We start from the raw sequence: 21,356 nt of genomic DNA on the forward strand, positions 1-21,356 counted from the left end.
TCCAGGCGAACTCGGTGACTGGAGGCCAGGAGCAAATGAGCCCCAGCCTGAGACATGAGGAACAAGCGGGCAGACGTTCATCGCACTTCTTCTTGCGGAGGCGGCAGCACGCACAGCCGGTCTTGCGACGGGTCTGTTTCGTGCACGCCTGCTTTGTGTGCACGATACTATCGGGAGCCTCGGTTGGCTCCATGCGCGTAGTCCTGGATGCGTCGTATCACTTGGTGGCAGGGCGGCTCGAGCAGGGGAGTTTGCTTGGCCGTGTGTATGTGCCTTGTTGAAGGTTGGCGGGTTAGAAGGTGACGAGCTGGATCGCAGCGCCAATGCCGGCACTGTTCTTCTTGGTGAAGAGCAAAGTACAAGATTCATTTACACAACGAGGCGTCCATTGTGAAGGCTGAATCGGCGAGCGGGGGAGCGCACGTAGGGTCCGGCGACTGTTCCGACGGCGGGTACAGTGCGATCGCCGTGGACCGCACCGCAAGATCAGCCCACTGCACTGTATTGAGCCAGCCTGCTCAGAGCTCGAGGTCAATCGCGACCATACAAACGAGCACTTTGGCAACGAGGCCTGGCGTCCTGTGCGAGACAATCTCTGGCATTCGTGACAGCATTTGTGTCGCCGTATCGGATTGCAAGACTGGATGAGTGAAATTGCATCGGCAGACCCTAGTTGTTGGGATTCGAGCCCGCCCCGGGAACCGCGTTATCAAGGGCTGCCCAGGTGGCCATCGCCTTTTATAAGAGTACGGCACAAGCCCCACAGTGCGTATCGTCGTCCCAACCTCTTTCAATGCGGGCGATCTGTAGCTGCGTGATATCAACTCCTCCACCTCGGCACACTACCGACGCATGCCGGAATTGGGGGTGGCATGTCAATCCCGTGTATCGGTTACTTCGGTCTTGCTTGCATGCTAAACGGGTCTTTGAACAAGACGAGATCGACGGACTTCTGCTAATGTCATACAATCAATCACTTTCCCGGATGACGAAACGTGCGGGACTTTCTGAGAACTAATGTCGTTTTCTGGTCACGGAGTAATCATTTGCGAACTTCGACTGCTCAATCGTGTGAAAGGAACGTGTATATTGTGTTATCGTGCAACATAATAGTTATGCCGTACTGAGTGTAGACTTGAATTGCGTAAGTGGCCCGAGGAGTCTCTGACAAGAACCCGAGCCTTTCAACACACGCCACTCGGATCAAGCCTGGTGACGACCAGCCCCATGAATCCCGCTCACAAACAGCGCCTTTGGTGTTTCGTAATGCCTGCTGGCGTACACGAACCAGTTGACAGCGAACACGGAAAGCCCGACGACGGCGCACAGCGATGCCCAGTTCATGTTGTCGAGCGTGACGGGCTGGTACAGCGGAAAGCACAGGAAGACCACCGTCAGGCACTGCCAGGCGACGGTCAGGACGTTGACGGCCAGACCGAAGCGGCCCAGATGGACATATCGGTTTGCCGGCAGCACGCCCCGGCCTCTCCAGAGCACTAGCCATACCGGAAGCCCGTAGGAGATGAAAAAGCACACTCCTCCGGCGCCGAAGACACCGTTCAGCACGGTCGTGGGTCCGAGAACGAGCAGGCCGATCAGTGTCGAGATCCCGGCGGTCAGGTAGACCGCGTTGATGGGGATTTCCCGGGCAGGGTCGACACGGCCTACCCACCCTCGGAAAGGGATGCCGCCGTGTTTCGCAAATGACCACACCAAGCGGCTCGCGGTTGCGATTGCGGCAGGGACTGAAGAAAGGTAGACAACACAGTATATGGCCAGAGCGATGGCCACAAGCGCGTCCGAGGCGAAGCCGTCGATGAAAACTTGGAAGACGGGCTGGCCGCCGAGAGGGGCCAGTAGGTTTTCTGGTGCAACCGTGCAGAAAAGGAACACCAGGATCATGGGGATAGCGGTGAGAGCACACAGAGAAGATGCCCCGATCATGACCTGAGGGACCTGGCGCTCGGGTATCTCCATCTCTTCTGCCATGTGTGCAGCCGTGTCGAAGCAAGAAATCGCGACACAGCCGGGCAGGAATCCTATCAGGAAGACGACCCCCAGAGATTCCCACCCGGTCTCGTTGACCACATCGACGAAGACTTGAGACGCCGACGCTTTCGGGTTAGCTCTCACGAGAAGTGTGACAAACACATATAGTGTGCCGACGTTGATGAAGAAGACCATGAAGGTGGTGATGTATGGGTACCAGCGAAACAGCCAGACGTTCAGCACCACACCAAAGACTGCGCAGGCCACCACTGTCAAAAACGCCTGCCACGGTTCGCTCTGGAAATCCGGGAATCGAACAGTCATTGCTGCCAACCATATCTGTGCTGCAAAGACATATGTACCCGCGTTCGCGAATATCCAACCCAGCATGGTAGCGGCCCCGTTGCAATAACTGAGGAAGCGCTTCCACTCCGGCGGTGCGAGGGCTGCCGTCCAGAACACTTGGCCTTTTGGTTTTCGACCGAAAGTGGTTAGCGGTTGTCTAGAAAGGATATCGCAAAAGTCCCATGCTCGAGAAGAGATGCAGTCTGGGGGTCGAACCTGAAGCATGTGGGTATACCGACGCAATTTCAGCAAGACTCAGACAAACAAGCATTTGGCCGGTGACGGCGACAAGGAAACAGTAAAAGAAGAATGGGCTGCCGCCCACGCCGAGGATGAAGGTAAGATAACCGCCGATTGCAAGAGGAGTTGCACTTATGCTGTACTGAATGCCAATAGCAGCGAGCACACTAAATCGAGGCCTCAACTGCATAGCTTCAAGAGTCTCCGTCGTGGTTTCCTTTGTCAGCCCATCCGTTCCAGCTAGGGGGATTTGATGCGGCATGGCGTGAGCCACGGTGTCTGAATCTTTGGAAGTCATGTTGGTGTAGAAAAGGGGACTTAGCCACCAGAACGGTCAAATATGATGAAGTCAACAAGACAAGTTCATCCGGTGAAAGGTCTGCTCAATCCAGGGTCAGTCGAGGGTGAGATGCTCAACTATATGGCCCGATGGTCAACCGCTCTTATCGAGACACGGTAGGGCCATAACCGACTCGTTCGGAACAGTCTTATCCATCACCAGCCTTTTGGATGCTGTTGCGCCGTTGAAAGCTTGCTGCGTAATTTGCAGGCTAATCGTAGCCGTGGAGATAGTAGCAGAAACCTGGAGGTTTGATCCCAAGCGAACCAGGGTCCCCGCATCGGAATACGTGAATCGTGCCCCGTACTAGATAGGACCAGCGTGGACCCATGGACATGATAGTGTATCGGGGAGCATCCTAGAGTGCCAAGCTGATGGCTCCGCTCTGCTTTCCCTGCGCTGTTTCAGACGCTAGAGTAGTCACGCAAGCCACAAGTCTCAAGAATTAAGCGCCGTGCGGGGCTCACATTGGACCTGTCGGCTGGTTGTCATGGATATCCCTGGCACTGGGTCCAACCGGTTATAGCTCTCGTCCCCACATGTTCCCGGCAACTGCGTCCAAAGTGGCTGGGCTTGCTGTTCGTGTGCTGCTACTGATTAGACTTCCAAGGGGCATACCAATCATTGTGTTTGTACAATTGGCTTTCATAATCTCGTCAATTGGTACTTTTGCGGATGGACGTGCGAGTCAAAACTTGCATTGGGGGTGTGAATGGCTGCATTCTTGAGGCTGTCAACATCTATAGTCCTGGTAAGACCTTGCTGAGCCTAAAGACTCTTCAATAATCGACTCAATTCCCGCCTCAACGGGTTGCAGTATCAATAGTTATATGAACGGATTCTTAATTTTTATTCCTGGTAGCATAGTCCAACAATATTGACGAACTTAATTGTTCACCTGACCACCTACAAATGAGTTTCGGCCCAAAACCCTTGGATGAGGTTTCGGCTTTCCGCTTCAGTCTGCAGAAACCACCCAAGCGCATCCCCAAACCTGCGTCTAGCAGCATCGTCTGCATTCAAAGCCTTTTCCAATTCCTTCCCCAGGTCGGATAGGTAATCAATATCAAGATTACACGGCGTCCACGATTCTGCCTGAGCAAGAGGGTCTCCCTCCAGCAAGCTTCTGAGTCTCGATGGAGGTATGTGACTATCTGCAGCATAGGGATTTTCCAATGCAGCAACTTTCCTCAAAGCAGGTAGCGTGACATCGCAAGCGGGAGTCTCGGCCAGCTCCTTGAGTGTTTGTATAGAGATGGTGGCCGAATGACAACCGATCTCTGCGGATGCCACAACTTCTTGCCAGGAGCGGAACCTGAAAGTGTAGAAATGGTCAGATCTCAGACACGACGTCTTGGGGGGTCAAGAAACGTACGCTGCGTTTTTGATCAGTGGTTGTCGACGACCCGTCTTTGTATGCATGTCCTTGAAGGCCTTTACCATCTGGAGCAGCCGGTTCGAAAAGGGATGTTCGATCGCCGGATCAGCCACATCTGGCCAGAGCGAGACATCGACATGGGATATAATTTCTGTTGCTCGGAACAAATCCTTTTAGCCTGGACGCGCCATGTATGCCTTGATCGGAAAGCGTCCTTGCCGTCTTCGGAACCTACCGTTGTAGTATGGGCTGATGAACAAGCAACCGGCCTGGCTGCAGGCAACTGCTTGTTCGACACTAAAGATACCAGTACCCAGCGTGGGTATCCCTTCACCGCTGAGAACTTCTGCTGCGTTCACTCCTGCCCCTGTTGCCATGATCTTGATGCAGTATCTGTCACGGGGAACTCCCGCCCGTGCAAACTCGGCGACGTATGCTCGTGCGTGTTCGACTGTCGCGTTGACATCGTTCGCTGTCGACGGGAGCGTCTGAACGAGAACCCTCCCGCTGATAGCGGTCAGATTCTGGCTACTAAACAGAACAGCCTGTCATTCAATATTAGTAAGCGATGTGTCCCTAATGGGATGCCATAATATCACGACACCGTCTCGGGAACGGAAACAACATAGTGACGATATGCCAGGTAGCACGATCCAGGGATACGTACCAATCTTGTGTAAACCGCCAGGAATCCCTCATCCTGAAGCTCGCGTGCAACTTTCTTGACGACGCCGGCATTCTTCGGGTCGCTCATCTGCATGTGCAGCCAGAATGGATTGCTGGTCTGATCATGGGGGATTATCGGGAGGGACTGGATGAAATCATAATCGAGCGTATCGGCATCAATGTTGACTTGGTGTAACAAGCCAAGGCGTCGATGTTAGCAATTTGGTCTTGCATACTATGCATTGCTCTTTGGTTCATGAGACTTACTCAGCTCCTCAAGCCTTTCGAGAAGACTTGTGGAAGGTTGAGCCACGGCCATCTTTGCAAAGGGCTGAGTATCGTGTGGAGGCTTGTCACTCTCATCAAGATGGGACAACTGGTATCAAGTCCCCTGTCGACGGTGCACCTTCCAGGCCATTTTATCAACCTTGATGACTCCCGATGATGGAACGATTTCTGCCGCGCATGTTAGGGATCCCCGAAAGTAAGAGACTATCGGGACCCGCGGCAATGAGTCTGCCTTGCCACGAGCCGAGAGGGTGGTCTTCCAGCAAGAAGCTACGGAAATCGACACGGTGTCAGCTTGGGCACTTGATTCACTGACGGGCTGCGCGGGCACCGGCATCCGACCGAGCTGCATATACACTCTTGGTCTTGTGTACTCAGTTATCTGGGACATTGGAGAGACTGCCTGTGGCGTGGGACCCCGGTCCAGGTATGGGGTATTCAGCCCCACTTCAGAATCAGAACTAAGCGCGGCATGCAGCAGAAACTAGGCGCTGCCTGCATATAAGCCCCAACCTCAAAAGTGCCATGGCACAAGTTACAGCCGCAATCGGCTTGAAATATCACCAGACGGGGGTGGTAGACAGTAGCTGGCTCGTGCGGCCATGCGCCGCTTCAGCAGGGAGAAGCTCGAGATTTCTGCAGATGATTCCAAGAGTATCCGTCCGATAAGCCAAAGGTTGAGTGGCTATACACACTTTCCAAGTAAGAGAATGGGTTGGACGTGGAGGAGCAAATGATCCATCGGGATTCCTGACTAAACAAGCAACCGTAGCTCCCATGTCACTCCTTCTCGTGAGCGTACCTTGCACGATCCGATTAGTTTTCCTTTGTACGTATTCAGGGAGCTATATAAGTAGCTCGCTGGGTCGCCATTCACAAGCTCTGTGAGCATGGGTTCCCCAGCGTCACATTTGGAATCACAGGGGAAATCTCCCAGCTAAATCTAAACTTCAGCTTCAATAGGACAGACTTCCCTTCCACATCAAAGTGCTCCTGAAACTCCGCTGTTTATACACCTCGAACAATCGCATATTCATCACAGCCTACCTCCCGACAGCATACGTGTTGCGGCAATGGCCCGCTCCTATACAACTACCACCCTTCCCCAGGTGGACGCAGTAGTCGTTGGAGCTGGGCTATCTGGACTCGTCGCCGCGGAACGGCTCGTTGCTGCTGGCCGGACCGTGCTCGTGCTCGAAGCCCGCGACCGCGTGGGGGGCAAGTTGTATGACCCAAGGCTCACGACTACTGCCGGCTATGTCGAAGCGGGCGGCTCTTATATCGGCCCAGGGCAGGATAACGTCAAGGCACTTGTCGAGCGCCTGGGTCTGGGGTTATACGATAACAACGAGGAGGGCAAGCGGGTGTCGTACCAGAACGGCGAACGAAAAGTACATGACGCCGACGAGCTCGTCTACCCAGAGGCCGCACTGATACAATACATTGGCGCGGTGGGGAAACTCGAGCACATGGCCCAGCAGCTCGACATCAAAACGCCATGGACGCACGCAAGCGCCAAAGCCTGGGACTCACTCACTTTTGGATCGTGGCTTGACTCTGAAGTCACCGACGAGTGTGGTCGCGCGCTTCTGGACGTCAGCGCAAAGTCACTCCTTTCTGCCGAGCCTACCGAGATATCCTTGCTCCAGATGCTCGTCTACCTGGCCCGCGCCACTGACGGCGAGAACCCGGGCACCTGGGCGCGTCTCACGGGTGTCAAGGGCGGAGGACAGGAGAGCCGTGTCCGAGGCGGACCCCAAGAAATCCCGCGGAGACTCGCCGCAACCCTGGGCAGTGCTGTTCGCCTCAACAGCCCCGTTACGCGCATCACACTTCGTGAAGACGTTTATGAAGTGTGCGTTGAGACTGGCAGCGGCATCACCACAGTCGACTGCCGAGGTGTCGTCCTCGCGCTATCACCACCTCTCGCCGTCAGGATCCGGTTCGAGCCGCCGCTACCAGCTCGCCGGGATCTGCTATCACAGAGCATGGCCATGGGATCTCTGGGCAAAGCGATCGCAGTGTACAAGACACCATTCTGGCGTGACGAGGGGCTCAGTGGCCAGGCGATCGGACTGAACGGCACCTTGGTGCAAGTCACGTTCGACTCGACGCCAGAAGATGGTTCCTTTGGCGCGATACAAGGTTTCCTCGAGGGCAACGACCTGCGCGAACTGGACGACAAGACAGACGAGGAGATCCAGGAGCTTGTGAAGCTTGACTATGTCAAGTTCTTTGGCCCTGCCGCGGCCGATGTTCAAGAGTGGCATATCCAACGCTGGAACAATGAGGAGTATTCGAGAGGTGGACATTTCGCTGTGGCTGGGCCTAATTCGATTACTCCGTTTGCGAAATACCTGGATGAGCCCGTTGGAAACATTTTCTTCGCCGGTACCGAAGTCTCTACACGGTGGGCAGGTTTCATGGAGGGCGCTGTGATCAGCGGGCAGGTAGCTGCCGAGAGGCTATTGGGAAAACTGGCATAGCTCAGTATATATAACAGTTAGACTCAACAAGTGATGGAATCTCTTTCAGACACCTTATGAAGCGTGCTATGTAGCATCAAAGTGATCAGCGCCGGGCTTCAACTTGGAAACGAAATTCGAAAGAGTCATCTAAAGCCCACGGCCGCCGCATATGGGTACTCGCGGGGTATCTAAAAAGCCAATAGACACCTATGGTCTGAAATATTAAGAATAATATGGGCTTTTCAGTTAATTGTAATGATGCTTTAATGGTGTTTATCTCCTATGGGTGCCCATCAAGATCCAGTCAGCTGTTCGCGACAAGATGTGCCTCAACCTGGATCTCAACCAGCATACCCGGAGCAGCTAGCTCTTTAATGCCCAGCGTCATCCAAGTCGGCCTATGCTCGGGATATCTGCTCTTCCACACCTCCATGACGGCAGCCTCATCCTTGATATCTGTCACAAAGCAGTGGACCTTGTGCGCACTGGCGAGCCCGCTGGTGACCCCGGCAGTCTTGAGGGCGAGGTCGCAGTTGTCAAAGCAGGCCTCGATCTGGTCTTTGGGCGACGACGTGACCATGTTGCCTCTAGCATCTACACCGGGCTGGCCGGCGGCGATGACGAGCTGGGCATTGAGAGGCAGCACAACTGCGTGACTGTAGCCGAAGGCCTGGTATGCCTGGCCAAGTAGGTTGGGTGTTTGGAAGTACTGAGCCATGTTGATCGGAGTACCAAGCAAGATGTCGTCTGTAAGTGCTGAAAGTGTATTGTTGTCGTTATTGTTGTATGCTGGGCTGGGGACGACGTGTGCAAGAATGACTGCACCTTGGTCTCTGATCGTTTTGGTTTTGATGAATGTCGAGGGCGGGAGGATACAGTTAGGACAGGAGATTTGGAGGTATCTGCTCTAATTGAGTTGATCAAAATTCTCGGCAGGGAGGTTGATATTTGCCTGGGGATCTACGGGTAGCGGCGCATGGTCACAACCACAACCATTTGATCTACCATATCAGACCCGCGTTAGATCGACGTGGTTGTCCGGGGCGATTGTTATCACAGCGCCTAACTTTGCTTGAATCAGGCGCCTAGTTTGTGCTCAACTTGGCGCCCGACTCTGCTGCACGTGGCGCCTAATTATTGTTGAAGCTTGCGCTTAGTTTGGAGTGTCTCCACACATGTACGCTAGGATTGTATGGTTGAGACCCGTTGTTCTTAAACCAACCCGTTTGTTGCCTGGCGTCTTCACCTCCACACTTTCAGAAGGCTGATTGTGCTTCTCTCGGACCTGCAGACCACCCTGGGGAAGTGGGAGGATATGCCGGTGCTCCGCGGGCACCGAGGATACTCAGCCTCCTCGAACGAGCGAGCGAGCGAGTAAGCAGCACCTTCAAACTGTCAAGCTGGAATGCGGGAACCCTGAAACCCCAGGAACTTTCTCTGGTGCCCCCCCTGTTAGCCTTGGTGGCGTCCACTCTTGCTCTCAAACCTTAGCTTCACCAAACTGGGGGAGTTCTCCACACGCTGTTGCAACACGCAACTCGCGCCGCCTCGAAGCGCATGTACTTGGATGATGTTTTCCCAATTTGGTGCGGAAGAAACGCACAGTTTATGCTGCTTGTTCTTAGTGGCAACGCAACCTAATTTCCAACGAACATGGGAAACTCTGGGTCGGTCGGGTCCCTTCCCCGGCTCCGGTGTCTTGCATCGCTTTTCATGTCACACGGCTCATGGCAGATATCTTGAAAAAGGGTTTGTCCGTCTTTGACAACACGCTTCGTAAAAATGTCCCTCGGTGTCCGTCCTCGAATAGCCTCTCTGTTCTCCTTCAACAGCAGCATCTCGATTCAAGACCTCTACCGGTCATCATTCACACAATGGCAGCAAACGTAAGTCAACCGCCCGGACTCGGCTCATCTGAAAGCACGCTTTAACAGCAACCCCCCCACTAGGCAAACTCCCAGGGCACCTTCAACCGGCCGATCAACCATGTAGCCATATCATGTACCGATATCGATGCCCTTGTCCAGTGGTACGCGGAAGTCCTGGGCTTCCAGGTCATCAGCGACGTACGGCACTGCAAGCGGTCCGTCGACCCGACACCGTTCGACACCATATTCGTGTCGTACCCGGCGGAGACGCTGCAGGAGCTTAAGTTTGCCATCATGACCTCGGGAAATGGTGTCGGGATCGAGCTCTTCCAGTTCATCGACCCGGCCCCGGAACCGGGCACGGGAGGAGGCTTCAACTTCACCCGGACCGGGTTCTTCCACATATGCGTCACTGACAACAACCCGGAGGTTCTCCTGTCGCAGATCGAGTCCCGGGGCGGGAAGCGTGTCGGGGATTACATGGACTACTCGAGATATGGCTTGGAAGGGCACAAGGGCATCTACACGCAAGACCCATGGGGCAACGTGATTGAGGTCATGAGCATAAGCCTAGAGAGGGTTTCATCCACTGGAGAAGCACTCGCCAAAGCAGCGGAAACCCTACAGAAGCTTGCTCGCGAATCGGAACAGAAGCTCTAGTATTCTAGATTGGTGATAGCTTGAGCAGAAAAACCCCATGTCAGAGGCCTTTTTCGGCGCCTTGAATTATGAGAATGATCACATTCTTCAAGGGATCTGTGATCTTCGTGAATCTGGATGTCATTGGAAGCTAGCGCACAGAGATCTATCACGCAAAGCTGTCCTGTGCAAAGCAGCACTACGGTGATCCATGTGTGGATTCTTTGATCTTCCATTGTGTAGTGCTTTGAGACTATGGTCTCCTCTTATGCTTATTCATCCTCTACCTCCATGTGGTCGCCATTCGCTTGGCCGTTCGCCGCCGTATCCTTCTTGGGCAGCGTAGCCTCCTTGTCAATCATTTGTCTTGACAAAGACACAATGTTGTCCTCGATGAGCTGCTGGCCCACCTCTTCCAAATGCTTCTTGGGGTCCAGCTTGCCAACGTATCGTGTCTTGAGCTGCTCCTTGGTCAACTCATTCTCCTCCTTGACGCGCTGCTCATAGCCCTCAGCAAGTGCTACTAATCTCTGGAACTTGTCCTTGTTCTGGCAGCCCTCGTGGCGGAAATCGTTCATCTCGAGCGCCTCAGTCCACACGTGCTTGTGCAGGTTCATGAGCATGTTCTCCTCGAGCGCAGTCTTGCGGTAGTCGATGCCGATCGAGTAGTAGTGTCTGTTGAGACCATGAATAAGCGCCTGTATCGAGGGCTTGTTGAGGTGGCCGAGGTTGGATGTGCTCTGACGGGGCTCCTGGCCAAGCATGAGGGACTGAGGGTTGATGAGGCGGAAGGCATCAATGACGACCTTGCCCTTGACGGACTGTATAGGGTCGACGACGACGGCGACGGCTCGAGGGGTGAGTTGCTCAAAGGATTGTTGGGTGTTGATATCGACCGAGGACAGCCAGCAGCCAAAACCTGGATGGGAGTGGTACCATCCTACTACGGACTCGGGCCTAACAGTAGAAGGCGCTTTCAGTTAGCCGCGCGCGCGCAGAGAAGACACCAAGGAGATTCGGACTCACCTTCCGGTCTGTGTCAACATGTCCATCATCTTCTGCTGGAACACAGGGTCGACAGCCTCGACACTGACGCCGGTTCCGCTTTGTGGCATGGCAAACACGTCGACCACCCTCACTGTGAAGTCATCGACGAATTCTCCCAGCATCAGGCCCATGACTTCCATGGGAACACCCGCCCGGCCGTGTCGCAGCATCTTCAATAGCGCTAGAGACGAGATGTAGACGGTCTCTGAGTTGTCGATGAGGTTCGCATTGTCCTATGCCGCCGGAGGTACAAGGGTCAGCTCTGTTCTTAGGCGATACGCTGGAGCTTGGGTGATCGCGAGGGGGAAGTGCCACTTACAGTGCCTGGAGCAGCTCCAAGGCCGCCCATGCCGCCGGCGCCAGCGAGCATGCGGTTGAGCCGATCCATCTTGGTGGGTAGGCTGAATGGGATCTGTCGGGGTGGATGATGGGCGATCTGACGACAACGACGCGGTTCAGGGCTCTGGGGACTGGCTGCGAGATTCTCAAGGGGGTACTGTGTTGGTGGACGACGTCAGGAAGCTGTCGTGAGGTTGTAGGTGAGGCGATCGTCGGCGAGGTCAGCTCTGGGCTGTGTCGGATGCAGCTTGACTTGACAGCCGTGCTTGCCCCCACAATCGAGGTGTTGACGCAGCCCGCGATTGCCTGTGACGGCGGGCGGTGGGCTGGAGCTCGGGCCATTTCGCAGCCACGCTGAGGCCCCCTTAGTCAGCCGCTTCGAGGGTGGCCCACATTCTAACTAGAGTCGCCGCCGCATCAGGCACCCTGACGGAACCATGAACAAACACATGGTGCTCACCTCAGTTGTTGTCATTTCACACAGACCGGAATACCAGCCGACACTGTCTAGCTCGTCATATCTCCCCTACTGCCTCTCTTCACCACTTCTCCGTCTTGCATCCACACGACCACGTCCTCTTCGCGCATGTATGCCGCAGCTGCTTTGACCCTGTGAGCCACCATGATGACCGTGAAACCCTGCAGCGTCAACTCGCCGTGGATGATGCCGAGGATGAGCTCTTCCGTCTGCGCGTCCAACGAAGATGTTGCCTCGTCGAGCAGCACGATAGGCTTGGCACCTGTAGTGTTGATCCGGTAGACATGCAACAAAGCACGCGCCAAAGCGAGGAGCTGGCCCTGCCCCACGGACAGCGCTGGTAGCGCAGAGAGTGGTCGCTCAAGCATGAGCCGGGCTTGTTCAGACCCTCCCGCAGCCGACGCGTTGGCCCGTACTTCATGCAGAGCTAGATGGTCTCGCAACCGCACTTTGGAAAGGGCAGTGAGCAGTGTTTCATCCGATAACGACTCTGTTGGGTCCAGGTTGAAACGCAAAGAGGGTTGACTCAGGAGTATGGCGTCCTGCGGAATGGTGACAAAGCATCGCTGCCGAAGAATGGAGCGCGGAACCCGTCCTATGTCGATGCTGTCCACTGTGATTGTGCCATGCTTGACATGAATCAGGCGCAGCAGCGTGAGCAACAATGAGCTCTTGCCACTGTATCCAAGAATCAGCACAGCAAAACAAGAGCCTTTTCGAGAGGTTTCAACCTACCTCCCAGTGCGACCGCAAAGCACAACTTTTTTGCCAGGCTCAATAGCAAGTTGAACCTGGCAGAGTGCATCGTTTTCTGTGTTGTACGATGCTGTGACGTTCCGGAGCTCAAGCGAACCGGCCGAGGGCCACGTCTCAGGCGGTACCAGCTTCTCGGAAGGCTCCCTTTCGGGTGGAACATCAGACTCCAGGGACTTCAGTCGGGCGATAGCTCCGAGAGAGATCTCCAGACTCGTCCATGACTCTACCAACCGCACCAGGGTCGTGTTCGCGACCAGTACGAGATTGAGGGCCATGCCGATCTCACCACCAGTCGTCGAGCTCCTGAAGAGAACTGCGAGGGCGATCACACCCACTGCAATACCTGCCACCAGCAGGTCTAAAACGAGATTCAGCCATCGCTGGAGGCACAACAACATGTACAGGGGCTTGTGCGACTCGTCGAGCTGATGGAGATGGTGGACGGTGGACTCTTGAGCGCCGTCAAACGCCCGGATAGTACATAGCCCGTCTACAGTCTCCATGAAGGCTGCCAGCACGGTAGCCTTCGATTCAAGCTCGAGCAGGCGGAGCTGCCTCGACGTACGTAGGTAGAGCTTCTGGACGAAGTACACTACGATCATGCATATTGGAAATGTCACCATGAGCAGTCGCTGAGCAACAAAGAGCAGAACAGCCTGCATGGTTAATTTGGAGATTTCTGAGCCGAGTCAGTGACGATCAGACAAAAGATTGTGTGCCCTGGAAATACCTACGCACGGCTAATGCTGACACTGCGGAAGGCAGTTGTTTGTCCACCAACTGAATATCTTGGGTGAATCTGTTTGGAGACTGTCTAAGCAACAAGTTCTTGTATTTCTCGGGGCACGCGTCAACTCACCTATTCAAGATCGAGCCGCTGCCATTGGTGTGGAAGTATGATAAAGGTGCTCTGGTCGGTTTCATCAGCGCCTGCTCAACAGTACTCTGCGGGCTCGAACTTACTCTGAGACGATAGATAGCAGTTTAGAATGCAAAGTACGGCCTGAGTGAGGGGCAATATGGATGACAGTGGACCTGACGACCTTTAGTATTTGGACAGATTCGCATTGATTCAAAAAGAGCTAGCAGCACACTTACCACATCATCGCATTCGTAGTGAGCCAAGCAGCGAGCACCAGCGAAGCATATCCCAAGACGAACGGCGCATCATCATTCTGTGTCGTATCGGTCCACATCTTCAGCCAGTACTGCGGGAACGTAATGAAAAACGAATAGATGGCGGAGCAGCTGGCCATGAACAGGAAGTTCTTGTACCCTGCGGCCTCTACATAAAAGGCTGTGTTCCGCCGTTGCGGTCAGTACACATTAACGACTGTTTGCCATTTGTGCTTACCATAAAGCGAGGCATCTCCATTTTGCCAACTGGGTTTCATAGCTTCGGTGAACTTGATAGCCTGAGGCTGGAGCGAACCTGCCACAGCCGGGACTGCATCGCTTGCTTCATCGACATCACGTTGTGCGTTGGTTCTCAAAGGACCTTTTCCGTCGTGTCGGATGGTGGCACTCCATCGCTCCGTTCTGAGAAGCTGGCCAGCTTTAATCTCATAGACATTATCGACGAGGTGGAAATGTTGAGCTGCGAGACATTTCAGCATGCGTATTTCGAGCACGGCCCCTCTTGTCACCGGTTGACTTACTGGCGTGGCTGAACAAAATCACGGTCGTCCCAAGTGCCCTGAAGATCCCTTCGGGGCCAAGTAAATTCGAAACAACCTGCCCTTCTGTCTTTCCATCTAACGCACTGAACGGGTCGTCTAGAACTAGAAGCTTGGCTCTCGCGAAGGCGGCGCGAGCGAGGGCCTACATGAAGCGACAAGTTAGGCCTTCTGCAGGGGCGGGAGGTAGGATAATGGGCACTTTGAAGATGACTGACCACTCTCTGACGCTGTCCCCCAGACAGGTTCATCCCCCGAGGGCCAACTTTTGTGAGGTCGCCTGCAGACAGCATGGCAAGATCATCCTCCAGGCAACATGCTCGGAGGACCTTTCTATACCAATCCTCTCCGTTTATCATTTGGCTGCCATACTGGGTAATGACACCTTTCACGCTTCGATTCGGCAGCCAGGCATTCTGCGAGCAGTAAGCCACGCCAACCGTAGAAAGTCGAATGCTGCAGTCCGGCCCTGCATCAGTCTCGCCTGCAATGGCTTTGGCAAGTAGGGACTTGCCACTTCCCGTGGATCCCATGACCGCCACGAATGTGCCTCGCTGTACGTCTAGATTGAGATGTGACAAGATGGCCTCTGGATTTCCAATACTTAAGTTCGTGATCGAGACTGCATTTTCGAAATCGTCATCTTCCCCCGTGAGTCAGCAGATCTTCTCAAAATCCAACGATGCAACCGCAAAACTCACCAGTCGGTTCTCTTTTATCGACGCGACATTCCTGGGTCAGGAACTCTTGTATGCGCTCAAAACTGGCAAATGACGCCACGATCCTCGGCACGATAGTCATGACCATATTGGCCGGATGCGTGACCATGCCCAAGATCGCGACAGCAGTGAACGCCACCTCTGTGTCCAGACGCTGGTTGCCATGGCGTCTGGTTAGGACTGCATAGAGCACGATGGTCACAACGGGCGCGAACATGCCCAGCGCGTTGGCCGAAGCATTGTACGCAACCATCAACCAGCGGACTTTGCTGGCCATCTTGAGCTCATGCAGTCTGGATTTCTCAATGTACTGGACCATGGAAGATTGCATTCCCAGCATCTTGATCGACTTGATGTTGGAAATCATGGAGCTGGTGAGCGAGATGCGGTCCTGGGTCGCAGCGTTCCAGCTTCCTTGCTTCGCGCGTAGAGTTCTGGCGACGAACTGGCTCACTCTCGAGCACACTAGCAATCAATCAACATTTGGCCATCGGTCAATCCTCTCACCCCTTGTCCCTTGAACAAATAGAGGCCATCGAGCCGCGGGGGCAAACTTACCAAAGATCATCACAAGCGGGACCGGCCACAGCCACCCAACCTCACGCGACAGCAAGAAGAATCCGACCACAACCTCGAGCGTCTGAGCCCAGGTTTCATGCGCCATCTCCAGGATAGTCTCGAGCGCGTCCACATCGTTGCTGATCAGCGTGGCCACTCTGCCCTCCAAAGAGGAATCAGCCCATGAACGCATCGTCTGTTGCTCGACAAGTGCTATAAGTGCGCTGCGCGTTCGAATCCGCAGTCTGTTCAAAGACTGGTTGTACTGGGCTGTGATGATCTAGCAGAGGAGGAAAAGTCAGACTACCCAAAATGGAAACCGTGAGGGTCGACTTACTGCTAGTCCCATGTAAATGCCCACTGCTGCTGAGATGAGAGTCTTTGACTCGATCGAGGCAGGTTGTGTCTGCGACTCGGTGACGAACGTTATCGCTTTCTTAATTAGGACTGGCTGCATATACTTGAAGATGATCAGGAGGATTCGCCAAGGTATCGCGCCAAGGAATGGTGCCCAGAGCGCGTGCAGGATTGTTCTTGGGAGAGTCCTTATTGTTTCCGGCTGTCCTGCATGCGAGATTAGTGATGGCAGAAACGTGGTCCATGTCATTTGTCGTAAATACCTCGCCTGTCCCAAGCCTGCAGGACGCCTTTGCATGCCTCTTCGGCCTTGAGATCCTGGTCCAATGATGGCAGGTCCGCTACTGTGAGAAGCTTTGTGTATCCCACGATCAAGATCCAGTTGACCCAGTAGAAGAATGTTCTGCTGAGTAAACTTGCTTCCTCCTCTAGCGAAGTTTCGGCCAGCGTCTGATAGGCGGACACATTCGAAAGACTCTCGACAAAGAGTAAAAGAACCTCGAAGATGCTCCGCACAATGACTAACCAAGTGATATATCTCTGACCCTCGATGAAGGTCAAAGTGAGGAAGTCTTGCGACAGGCACACCAGCAAATAGGCGGCGATCAGGCTTGACGGTCGGCGATTACGGCAGTGGTTCGGCCACGACACCACGCATAGCAGTGAGGCCGCGAACATAGCAGAAGTATCTGCGCAGCTGTGTAGAAAGTCATTTTCATGGCGAAGAGTGACTCGGGACAAGTTCGTGGCCGAGGTAGTGATGAAGACGAGTACCGCCAAGACCTGAGGATGTGTAAGTGGACTGTGGACCGCGATCCTAAGCTCAATGCCATAGAGACCAGATACGGCAAGGGACGACCCAGACATGCTTACCAACTTGCTCCTGGCTCTGATTCTTTCATGGACGACGACAGAGCGTTTGCTCAGTGATCGGATGCGTAAAGCAAAAAAAGCAGTGAAGGCGATTGCTGAGCAGGCCTGAAACCAAGCGAGGTAAGCCTCGAGCATTTGCGGCGAGTCTGCCATGCTGAGGATTTGTGATCTAGCTTAAAAGATTCTGACAGCAATTTCGACTGGTGATTGCTCGAAAAACAAACGACCTCATCGGCCAGGCAGAGACGGATACGAGGAAGTGTTGGTTGTAAGGAGAGTTGTCTGGCTCCAAAGGTGGAGCCCGAGTCCAGGCGTTGCATTACACCCTTGTCTTGCGTCGCGACATGTCGGATAACTGGCCGAAAGCAGCGAAAATGATGTGCAAACAGGATGCAATTTTGCAAAAGATCTGTAGTGCCAACCGGCCTGTTCATTCGAGATGCCCTTCACTTAGCTCGTTCAACTCGAACAATATACGAGCATTACCAACATCACAGCCTTGGGAGGGCGCTGGTTGAGTCTGATTGGTCGGCTAAGGGTGTTGGCCCTGGTCCTTAGCGTAGCCTCACGCTCCCCACTTATGACGATGGAGGGTCCAGCTTCTAGAACTTTTTTCGGTCTCCAGCCTTTCCGGCGTTCTTGCCCTTCACCACAGAAATGTGACTGACTCCCGTCCGAGCCAGACGACAGCTGCAACATGGACGAGCCGTCAACATTCGAGCGCGAGCGGCAGCGCCTTGAGGAGACGGTGGAGAGATTCACAGACGCCGTCAACCTCTGGAGGCAGTGGAAGGAAGAGTACGAGACGCTCCGCGAAGACGTCAAGCTCCTCCCGGCAGCCGCCACGCGCGAGGACCGCGCGACCGCCCGGCAAGACTACGAAGGCGAGCTCATCGATGCCAAAGAGCTCGTCGACATCTTCGGCAAGGACGACTCGCGGTCCCCGGACCAGATCCTCAGCATCCTCACGAACCGGCTCGACTATGTCGCCAAGAACATCGACACGCTCAACCGCAAGGTGGAGGACGCGCGCCGGAAGCTTGCCGAGGCGGAGAACCCCAGTGCAGCCTTCGATGACGACGACGACTCGCTGCCCATGACGGAGATTGTGGAGCAGCTCGACGACGATGACAACGTTATTTCGTACAGCCTGCGGACACCAGGCAAGAGTCAGGCGCAGCTGATGGAGGCTTTGGAGAAGGCCGGCTTGAAGGACGTCCGCGCGCCCGTGAGCACCGAGTCTGCCCAAAATTCAGATAAAAGCACCCATTCAAAACCTGTCAAGGAATCAAAGCGCCCTCCCAAGGAGACCGCGTCCTCGAGCGCCCCAAAGCAGGATCTCGAACCAGAGGAAGAGTCCGTCGTGCCTAAGACACTGCCATCCGACAAACCGACCCCAAAGAAGTCTGTCACCTTCAGCGAGGACACAAAGCCCGAGGCACAAGTCAACCGCCCCGTACCGGCGAGGACAATAGAAGATATCTTGCAAGAGGCGGCGGTACAGCAGATCGCAATAGAAGACCCCGTTATTCCCGCCGACGACTCGCCTGAGGATGCCGACCTGCGCGAGGACATGCTGCGCTACAACAGAGAGACCATGATGTACGAGATGGCGCCGATCGTGGCTGAGCTGCAGCTCGAAGAGGGGTCGGACTTCGACACCGAGGACGACTGGGACGAGGACGACCTTGAGGACGACGATGACGACGATGACGACGAGGAAGACCAGTGGGGCAGATCCACCAAGAGTGTCGTGACAGATGACTGGAAGCGCCAGATGCTCGAACTCAAGGAGCGCATGAGCAATCACACCTTTGCGAGCACGGCTCCAGATGGCGCCACGAAACACGACGACCAAGATGAGCGGATGGAAGGTGTCGGTCGGATAAGCATCAAGCGGGAAGCGCCATTGGATCCAGCTAAGGAAGCATCAGCAGCAGCACTGAACGACGATGATTCTCAAACCAAGAAGGGCGTGCGGTTCGCTGCACAATTAGATATCGCTGATGAGAGCAACCGAGCTGTACCGAAACCTCCTGCCACATCATCATCGACACCCTCATCACAGCCCTTGGTCGATCCCCTTTCTGATATCGTGGAGCGCAAGAGCCCAGCCGCCGCCACAAAACCACAAAACCCCACAAAGAAACCCTCGCGTTTCAAGCAATCCCTTCCGGGCCCCTCACAGACGGCTGCTGTAGCTGCCAGCTTCCCGGTGGCTTTCAACGGTACACCTATTGCCCCCGAAGAGCCTGTCGATAACACTAGGTATGCGCCCTCAGGCCCAGAGGGCCAGACGCTCGCAGAGACGGTTTTAGAGCGCGAGCCAAGCCGCAAGGTTGTTGAGCCGGACGAGTTTGACGCTACCCTACTGCACCAGCAGGCCACGGAGGAGTACTACAAGATGCGCAACAAGCTCGTGCACCGCCAGGGTGGATTCACCAAGGAAGACGACAGCCCTGTGCAGCCATTGGGAGAGGAGGAAGGCGGACCACGCAAAGTAAGCCGCTTTAAGGCTGCTAGGCTCAAGAAGCCTTGAAGCGCAATGAAGGAAAAAGAAAGAAGAAAAAAAGAGACAAAGACAACAAGGGTACCGTAAGTTGGTCCACACAATGGAAGGACTTCGACGCTCTCAAGCCCTGTTGTGTGGCTCGTGCTGGCTCGCTCATCGTGAACAACATGTCCGCCAACGTGAGCATGGCGCAAGGCCCATGCAGGCATCCGTATTCTGAAGATCCTGCAGCTGCGAACATGCCATTGCGCCTGTTGTGACCCTTTGATTCGTGACCGGAACGGGAACGTAGAAGGCCAACCGTGCAACCTCATCCATGCATTCCTGAATCCCTTCCAGCCCCGTGTTTAGCAATCACTGGAACGCTACTCAAACCTGCGCCTTTCCAACTCCTCTCCCCGCGAAAGTGAGAGAAAGGTGCAGGCCTGTGAGGACTATCGCAAAGCAGCATGATTGCTCCAACCTGCTTTGCCATTAACGCGTACTTCCAAGAAGAATCATCCCACCAAGGGCTCTCTGATGCAAAGGTCTGACTGAGGACTCCACCTCGTGACACCCAACTTCACATTTCCCATTGTCATGATGTGGATTTGTGCGGGTGGGCATGAGAGGATGAGGTCACCATGAACTTGGCTACTCGTTTCACCCTTGACATTTTTCTGACAATGAGATGTAGATGCGTCCCGTTGTTGTGATGGCAAAAGGGCTGTGGGTGCTATTTAAACTAGCGAGGCCTTCAACTTAAGCTTGTATGCTATAGAGAAAACTCACGGCATAGGAGGGTAGTCGTCATATTCATTAAAGTCGTTGTGTTTTCAATACACCAGTATACATCTTTCTTTTTTTCTCCATCGGTTGGCTGTTTTGGCTGTCTGCCCTTTGCTCGTCCGCTACCTCACTGGACCTTGGCATTGCTAAAGTCCATCTCCGGGTGCTGCTCCTGGAACTTCTTGAGGATGTCCATCTTCTTCTGCTCGTCGGACGTGGGCAAGCCAGCCTCTTTCTGCCGCTGGTCGAACATCATCTTCTCGACCATGCCTCTCGTCTCGCCGTCGAGATCGCTCAGCTTGCTGTTCTCGGGCTGGATCTTGGTGACGTCGATCTTGGGCGCCGTGGTGACGACGTGCGGCCACCACTCCATCTTGTTGGCCTTGTCGAGGTGGATCTCGACCGTCTTTGTGCTGCCGCCCGGGTTTGTCGTGAGGGTCCACGTGCTATCCTCGGTCAGGATCGAGTGCGGGAGGTCGCCCTGTGACGCAGGTGGGTTTATGTCAGAAATAATTGTTCCGGAGACGACCTCTACCCAGCTTCAGAGGATGTACTGGTGTCCCCCCGAGCCGAGCATTCGCATCTTCTCTTTTTCCCTTAGCTGAGACAGAGGAGACGTACATCAATGATCGGGCTCTGTCCCTTGATGCCAGCCTTGACATGGTTCTTCTTGATCTCCACGACGATATCCCGGCCCTTGAGGTTTCCGGGCACTTCGATGAGGATGTCGAGGTCGCCGATGTTTTGCGACCACTTGTAGGGAAGGGCGTCCTGCTCGGCCTTTTCCTGGGCGCGGGCAGCAGCCTCCTGCTCTGGGTTCAGATCTGGGGCGACAAAGTCAGCTGGGGTTGCATTCCTCACGGGGCCAAGTCATGCAGGACAGCAGAACTCACCTTCTCCTGCCATTTCTGCTGTCTTTGGTGGACCAGAGTCTGCCTTGAGAGAATTCACGATGCTCAGAGCTGCCGTTGGTGGGGGTTTTCGCGGAATGGCCGAGAAACAATGCGACAAGGCTGAGCAAGCCGTGCCGTAGTGGAGGGGCGCGGGGACCG

At 54.6% G+C, this 21,356-nt stretch overlaps 9 protein-coding genes across 9 annotated transcripts; 3 read left to right on the plus strand and 6 right to left on the minus strand.

The window, feature by feature from the left end:
- Positions 1–1,066: 1,066 nt before the first annotated feature.
- Positions 1,067–2,785, minus strand: B0I36DRAFT_263639 (amino acid/polyamine transporter I). Its single transcript, XM_046151166.1, has 2 exons — positions 2,551–2,785; positions 1,067–2,456 (listed from the first exon to the last, which is right to left on the minus strand). The coding sequence occupies exons 1-2, from the start codon at positions 2,762–2,764 to the stop codon at positions 1,204–1,206; spliced, it is 1,467 nt and encodes a 488-aa protein (XP_046014767.1). The 5' UTR covers positions 2,765–2,785; the 3' UTR covers positions 1,067–1,203.
- Positions 2,786–3,772: 987 nt separating this feature from the next.
- B0I36DRAFT_428980 (putative transaldolase) lies at positions 3,773–5,311 on the minus strand. Its single transcript, XM_046162478.1, has 5 exons — positions 5,226–5,311; positions 4,960–5,144; positions 4,528–4,837; positions 4,290–4,407; positions 3,773–4,229 (listed from the first exon to the last, which is right to left on the minus strand). Exons 1-5 carry the CDS (start codon positions 5,275–5,277, stop codon positions 3,821–3,823), a joined length of 1,074 nt encoding a protein of 357 aa, XP_046014768.1. The 5' UTR covers positions 5,278–5,311; the 3' UTR covers positions 3,773–3,820.
- Positions 5,312–6,319: 1,008 nt separating this feature from the next.
- On the plus strand, positions 6,320–7,732 carry B0I36DRAFT_360172 (putative flavin-containing amine oxidase; the record flags this gene model as incomplete). The annotated part of the gene is made up of 1 exon (XM_046158261.1): positions 6,320–7,732. One exon carries the CDS (start codon positions 6,320–6,322, stop codon positions 7,730–7,732), a length of 1,413 nt encoding a protein of 470 aa, XP_046014769.1.
- Positions 7,733–8,018: 286 nt separating this feature from the next.
- Positions 8,019–8,432, minus strand: B0I36DRAFT_346581 (endoribonuclease L-PSP family protein; the record flags this gene model as incomplete). Its single annotated transcript, XM_046156475.1, has 1 exon — positions 8,019–8,432. The coding sequence occupies one exon, from the start codon at positions 8,430–8,432 to the stop codon at positions 8,019–8,021; it is 414 nt and encodes a 137-aa protein (XP_046014770.1).
- A 1,156-nt stretch (positions 8,433–9,588) lies between these two features.
- On the plus strand, positions 9,589–10,242 carry B0I36DRAFT_360174 (uncharacterized protein; the record flags this gene model as incomplete). Its single annotated transcript, XM_046158262.1, has 2 exons — positions 9,589–9,600; positions 9,664–10,242. 2 exons carry the CDS (start codon positions 9,589–9,591, stop codon positions 10,240–10,242), a joined length of 591 nt encoding a protein of 196 aa, XP_046014771.1.
- A 251-nt stretch (positions 10,243–10,493) lies between these two features.
- On the minus strand, positions 10,494–11,656 carry B0I36DRAFT_239753 (proteasome regulatory particle subunit; the record flags this gene model as incomplete). Its single annotated transcript, XM_046149713.1, has 3 exons — positions 10,494–11,178; positions 11,248–11,501; positions 11,588–11,656. The coding sequence occupies 3 exons, from the start codon at positions 11,654–11,656 to the stop codon at positions 10,494–10,496; spliced, it is 1,008 nt and encodes a 335-aa protein (XP_046014772.1).
- Positions 11,657–12,055: 399 nt separating this feature from the next.
- On the minus strand, positions 12,056–16,580 carry B0I36DRAFT_263646 (ABC transporter-like protein). Its single transcript, XM_046151167.1, has 13 exons — positions 16,415–16,580; positions 16,132–16,358; positions 15,795–16,074; positions 15,219–15,701; positions 14,736–15,160; positions 14,500–14,662; positions 14,196–14,438; positions 13,940–14,138; positions 13,805–13,876; positions 13,701–13,751; positions 13,576–13,640; positions 12,821–13,520; positions 12,056–12,763 (listed from the first exon to the last, which is right to left on the minus strand). The coding sequence occupies exons 2-13, from the start codon at positions 16,249–16,251 to the stop codon at positions 12,115–12,117; spliced, it is 3,450 nt and encodes a 1,149-aa protein (XP_046014773.1). The 5' UTR covers positions 16,252–16,358; positions 16,415–16,580; the 3' UTR covers positions 12,056–12,114.
- Positions 16,581–17,654: 1,074 nt separating this feature from the next.
- On the plus strand, positions 17,655–19,897 carry B0I36DRAFT_316746 (Prefoldin subunit-domain-containing protein). The gene has a single exon (XM_046153074.1). It carries the CDS (start codon positions 17,722–17,724, stop codon positions 19,561–19,563), a length of 1,842 nt encoding a protein of 613 aa, XP_046014774.1. The 5' UTR covers positions 17,655–17,721; the 3' UTR covers positions 19,564–19,897.
- A 324-nt stretch (positions 19,898–20,221) lies between these two features.
- B0I36DRAFT_83110 (HSP20-like chaperone) lies at positions 20,222–21,318 on the minus strand. The gene is made up of 3 exons (XM_046163412.1): positions 21,198–21,318; positions 20,926–21,128; positions 20,222–20,785 (listed from the first exon to the last, which is right to left on the minus strand). The coding sequence occupies exons 1-3, from the start codon at positions 21,208–21,210 to the stop codon at positions 20,432–20,434; spliced, it is 570 nt and encodes a 189-aa protein (XP_046014775.1). The 5' UTR covers positions 21,211–21,318; the 3' UTR covers positions 20,222–20,431.
- Positions 21,319–21,356: the final 38 nt, after the last annotated feature.

This window comes from Microdochium trichocladiopsis, assembly GCF_020744255.1.
Source record: "Microdochium trichocladiopsis strain MPI-CAGE-CH-0230 chromosome Unknown B0I36scaffold_3, whole genome shotgun sequence".
Classification (NCBI taxonomy): Eukaryota; Fungi; Ascomycota; class Sordariomycetes; order Xylariales; family Microdochiaceae; genus Microdochium; species Microdochium trichocladiopsis.

Excerpts from the sequence above, each read along its gene's own strand:
- B0I36DRAFT_263639 (XM_046151166.1), bottom strand. The coding sequence starts at position 2,764 with ATGCAGTTGAGGCCTCGATTTAGTGTGCTCGCTGCTATTGGCATTCAG. Across the intron at positions 2,457-2,550 it reads GGTATACCCACATGCTTCAG|GCCAAGTGTTCTGGACGGCA; the intron begins GTTCGACCCCCA and ends GAAAACCAAAAG.
- B0I36DRAFT_428980 (XM_046162478.1), bottom strand. The coding sequence starts at position 5,277 with ATGGCCGTGGCTCAACCTTCCACAAGTCTTCTCGAAAGGCTTGAGGAG. Across the intron at positions 5,145-5,225 it reads CGAAAGGCTTGAGGAGCTGA|TCAACATTGATGCCGATACG; the intron begins GTAAGTCTCATG and ends TGTTACACCAAG. Across the intron at positions 4,230-4,289 it reads CCACTGATCAAAAACGCAGC|GTTCCGCTCCTGGCAAGAAG; the intron begins GTACGTTTCTTG and ends CTACACTTTCAG.
- B0I36DRAFT_263646 (XM_046151167.1), bottom strand. The coding sequence starts at position 16,251 with ATGCAGCCAGTCCTAATTAAGAAAGCGATAACGTTCGTCACCGAGTCG. Across the intron at positions 13,752-13,804 it reads CTGCTATCTATCGTCTCAGA|AGCACCTTTATCATACTTCC; the intron begins GTAAGTTCGAGC and ends GAAACCGACCAG. Across the intron at positions 13,641-13,700 it reads AGCGGCTCGATCTTGAATAG|ATTCACCCAAGATATTCAGT; the intron begins GTGAGTTGACGC and ends GTCTCCAAACAG.
- B0I36DRAFT_316746 (XM_046153074.1), top strand. The coding sequence starts at position 17,722 with ATGGACGAGCCGTCAACATTCGAGCGCGAGCGGCAGCGCCTTGAGGAG.
- B0I36DRAFT_83110 (XM_046163412.1), bottom strand. Across the intron at positions 20,786-20,925 it reads GACAGAGCCCGATCATTGAT|GGCGACCTCCCGCACTCGAT; the intron begins GTACGTCTCCTC and ends CCTGCGTCACAG.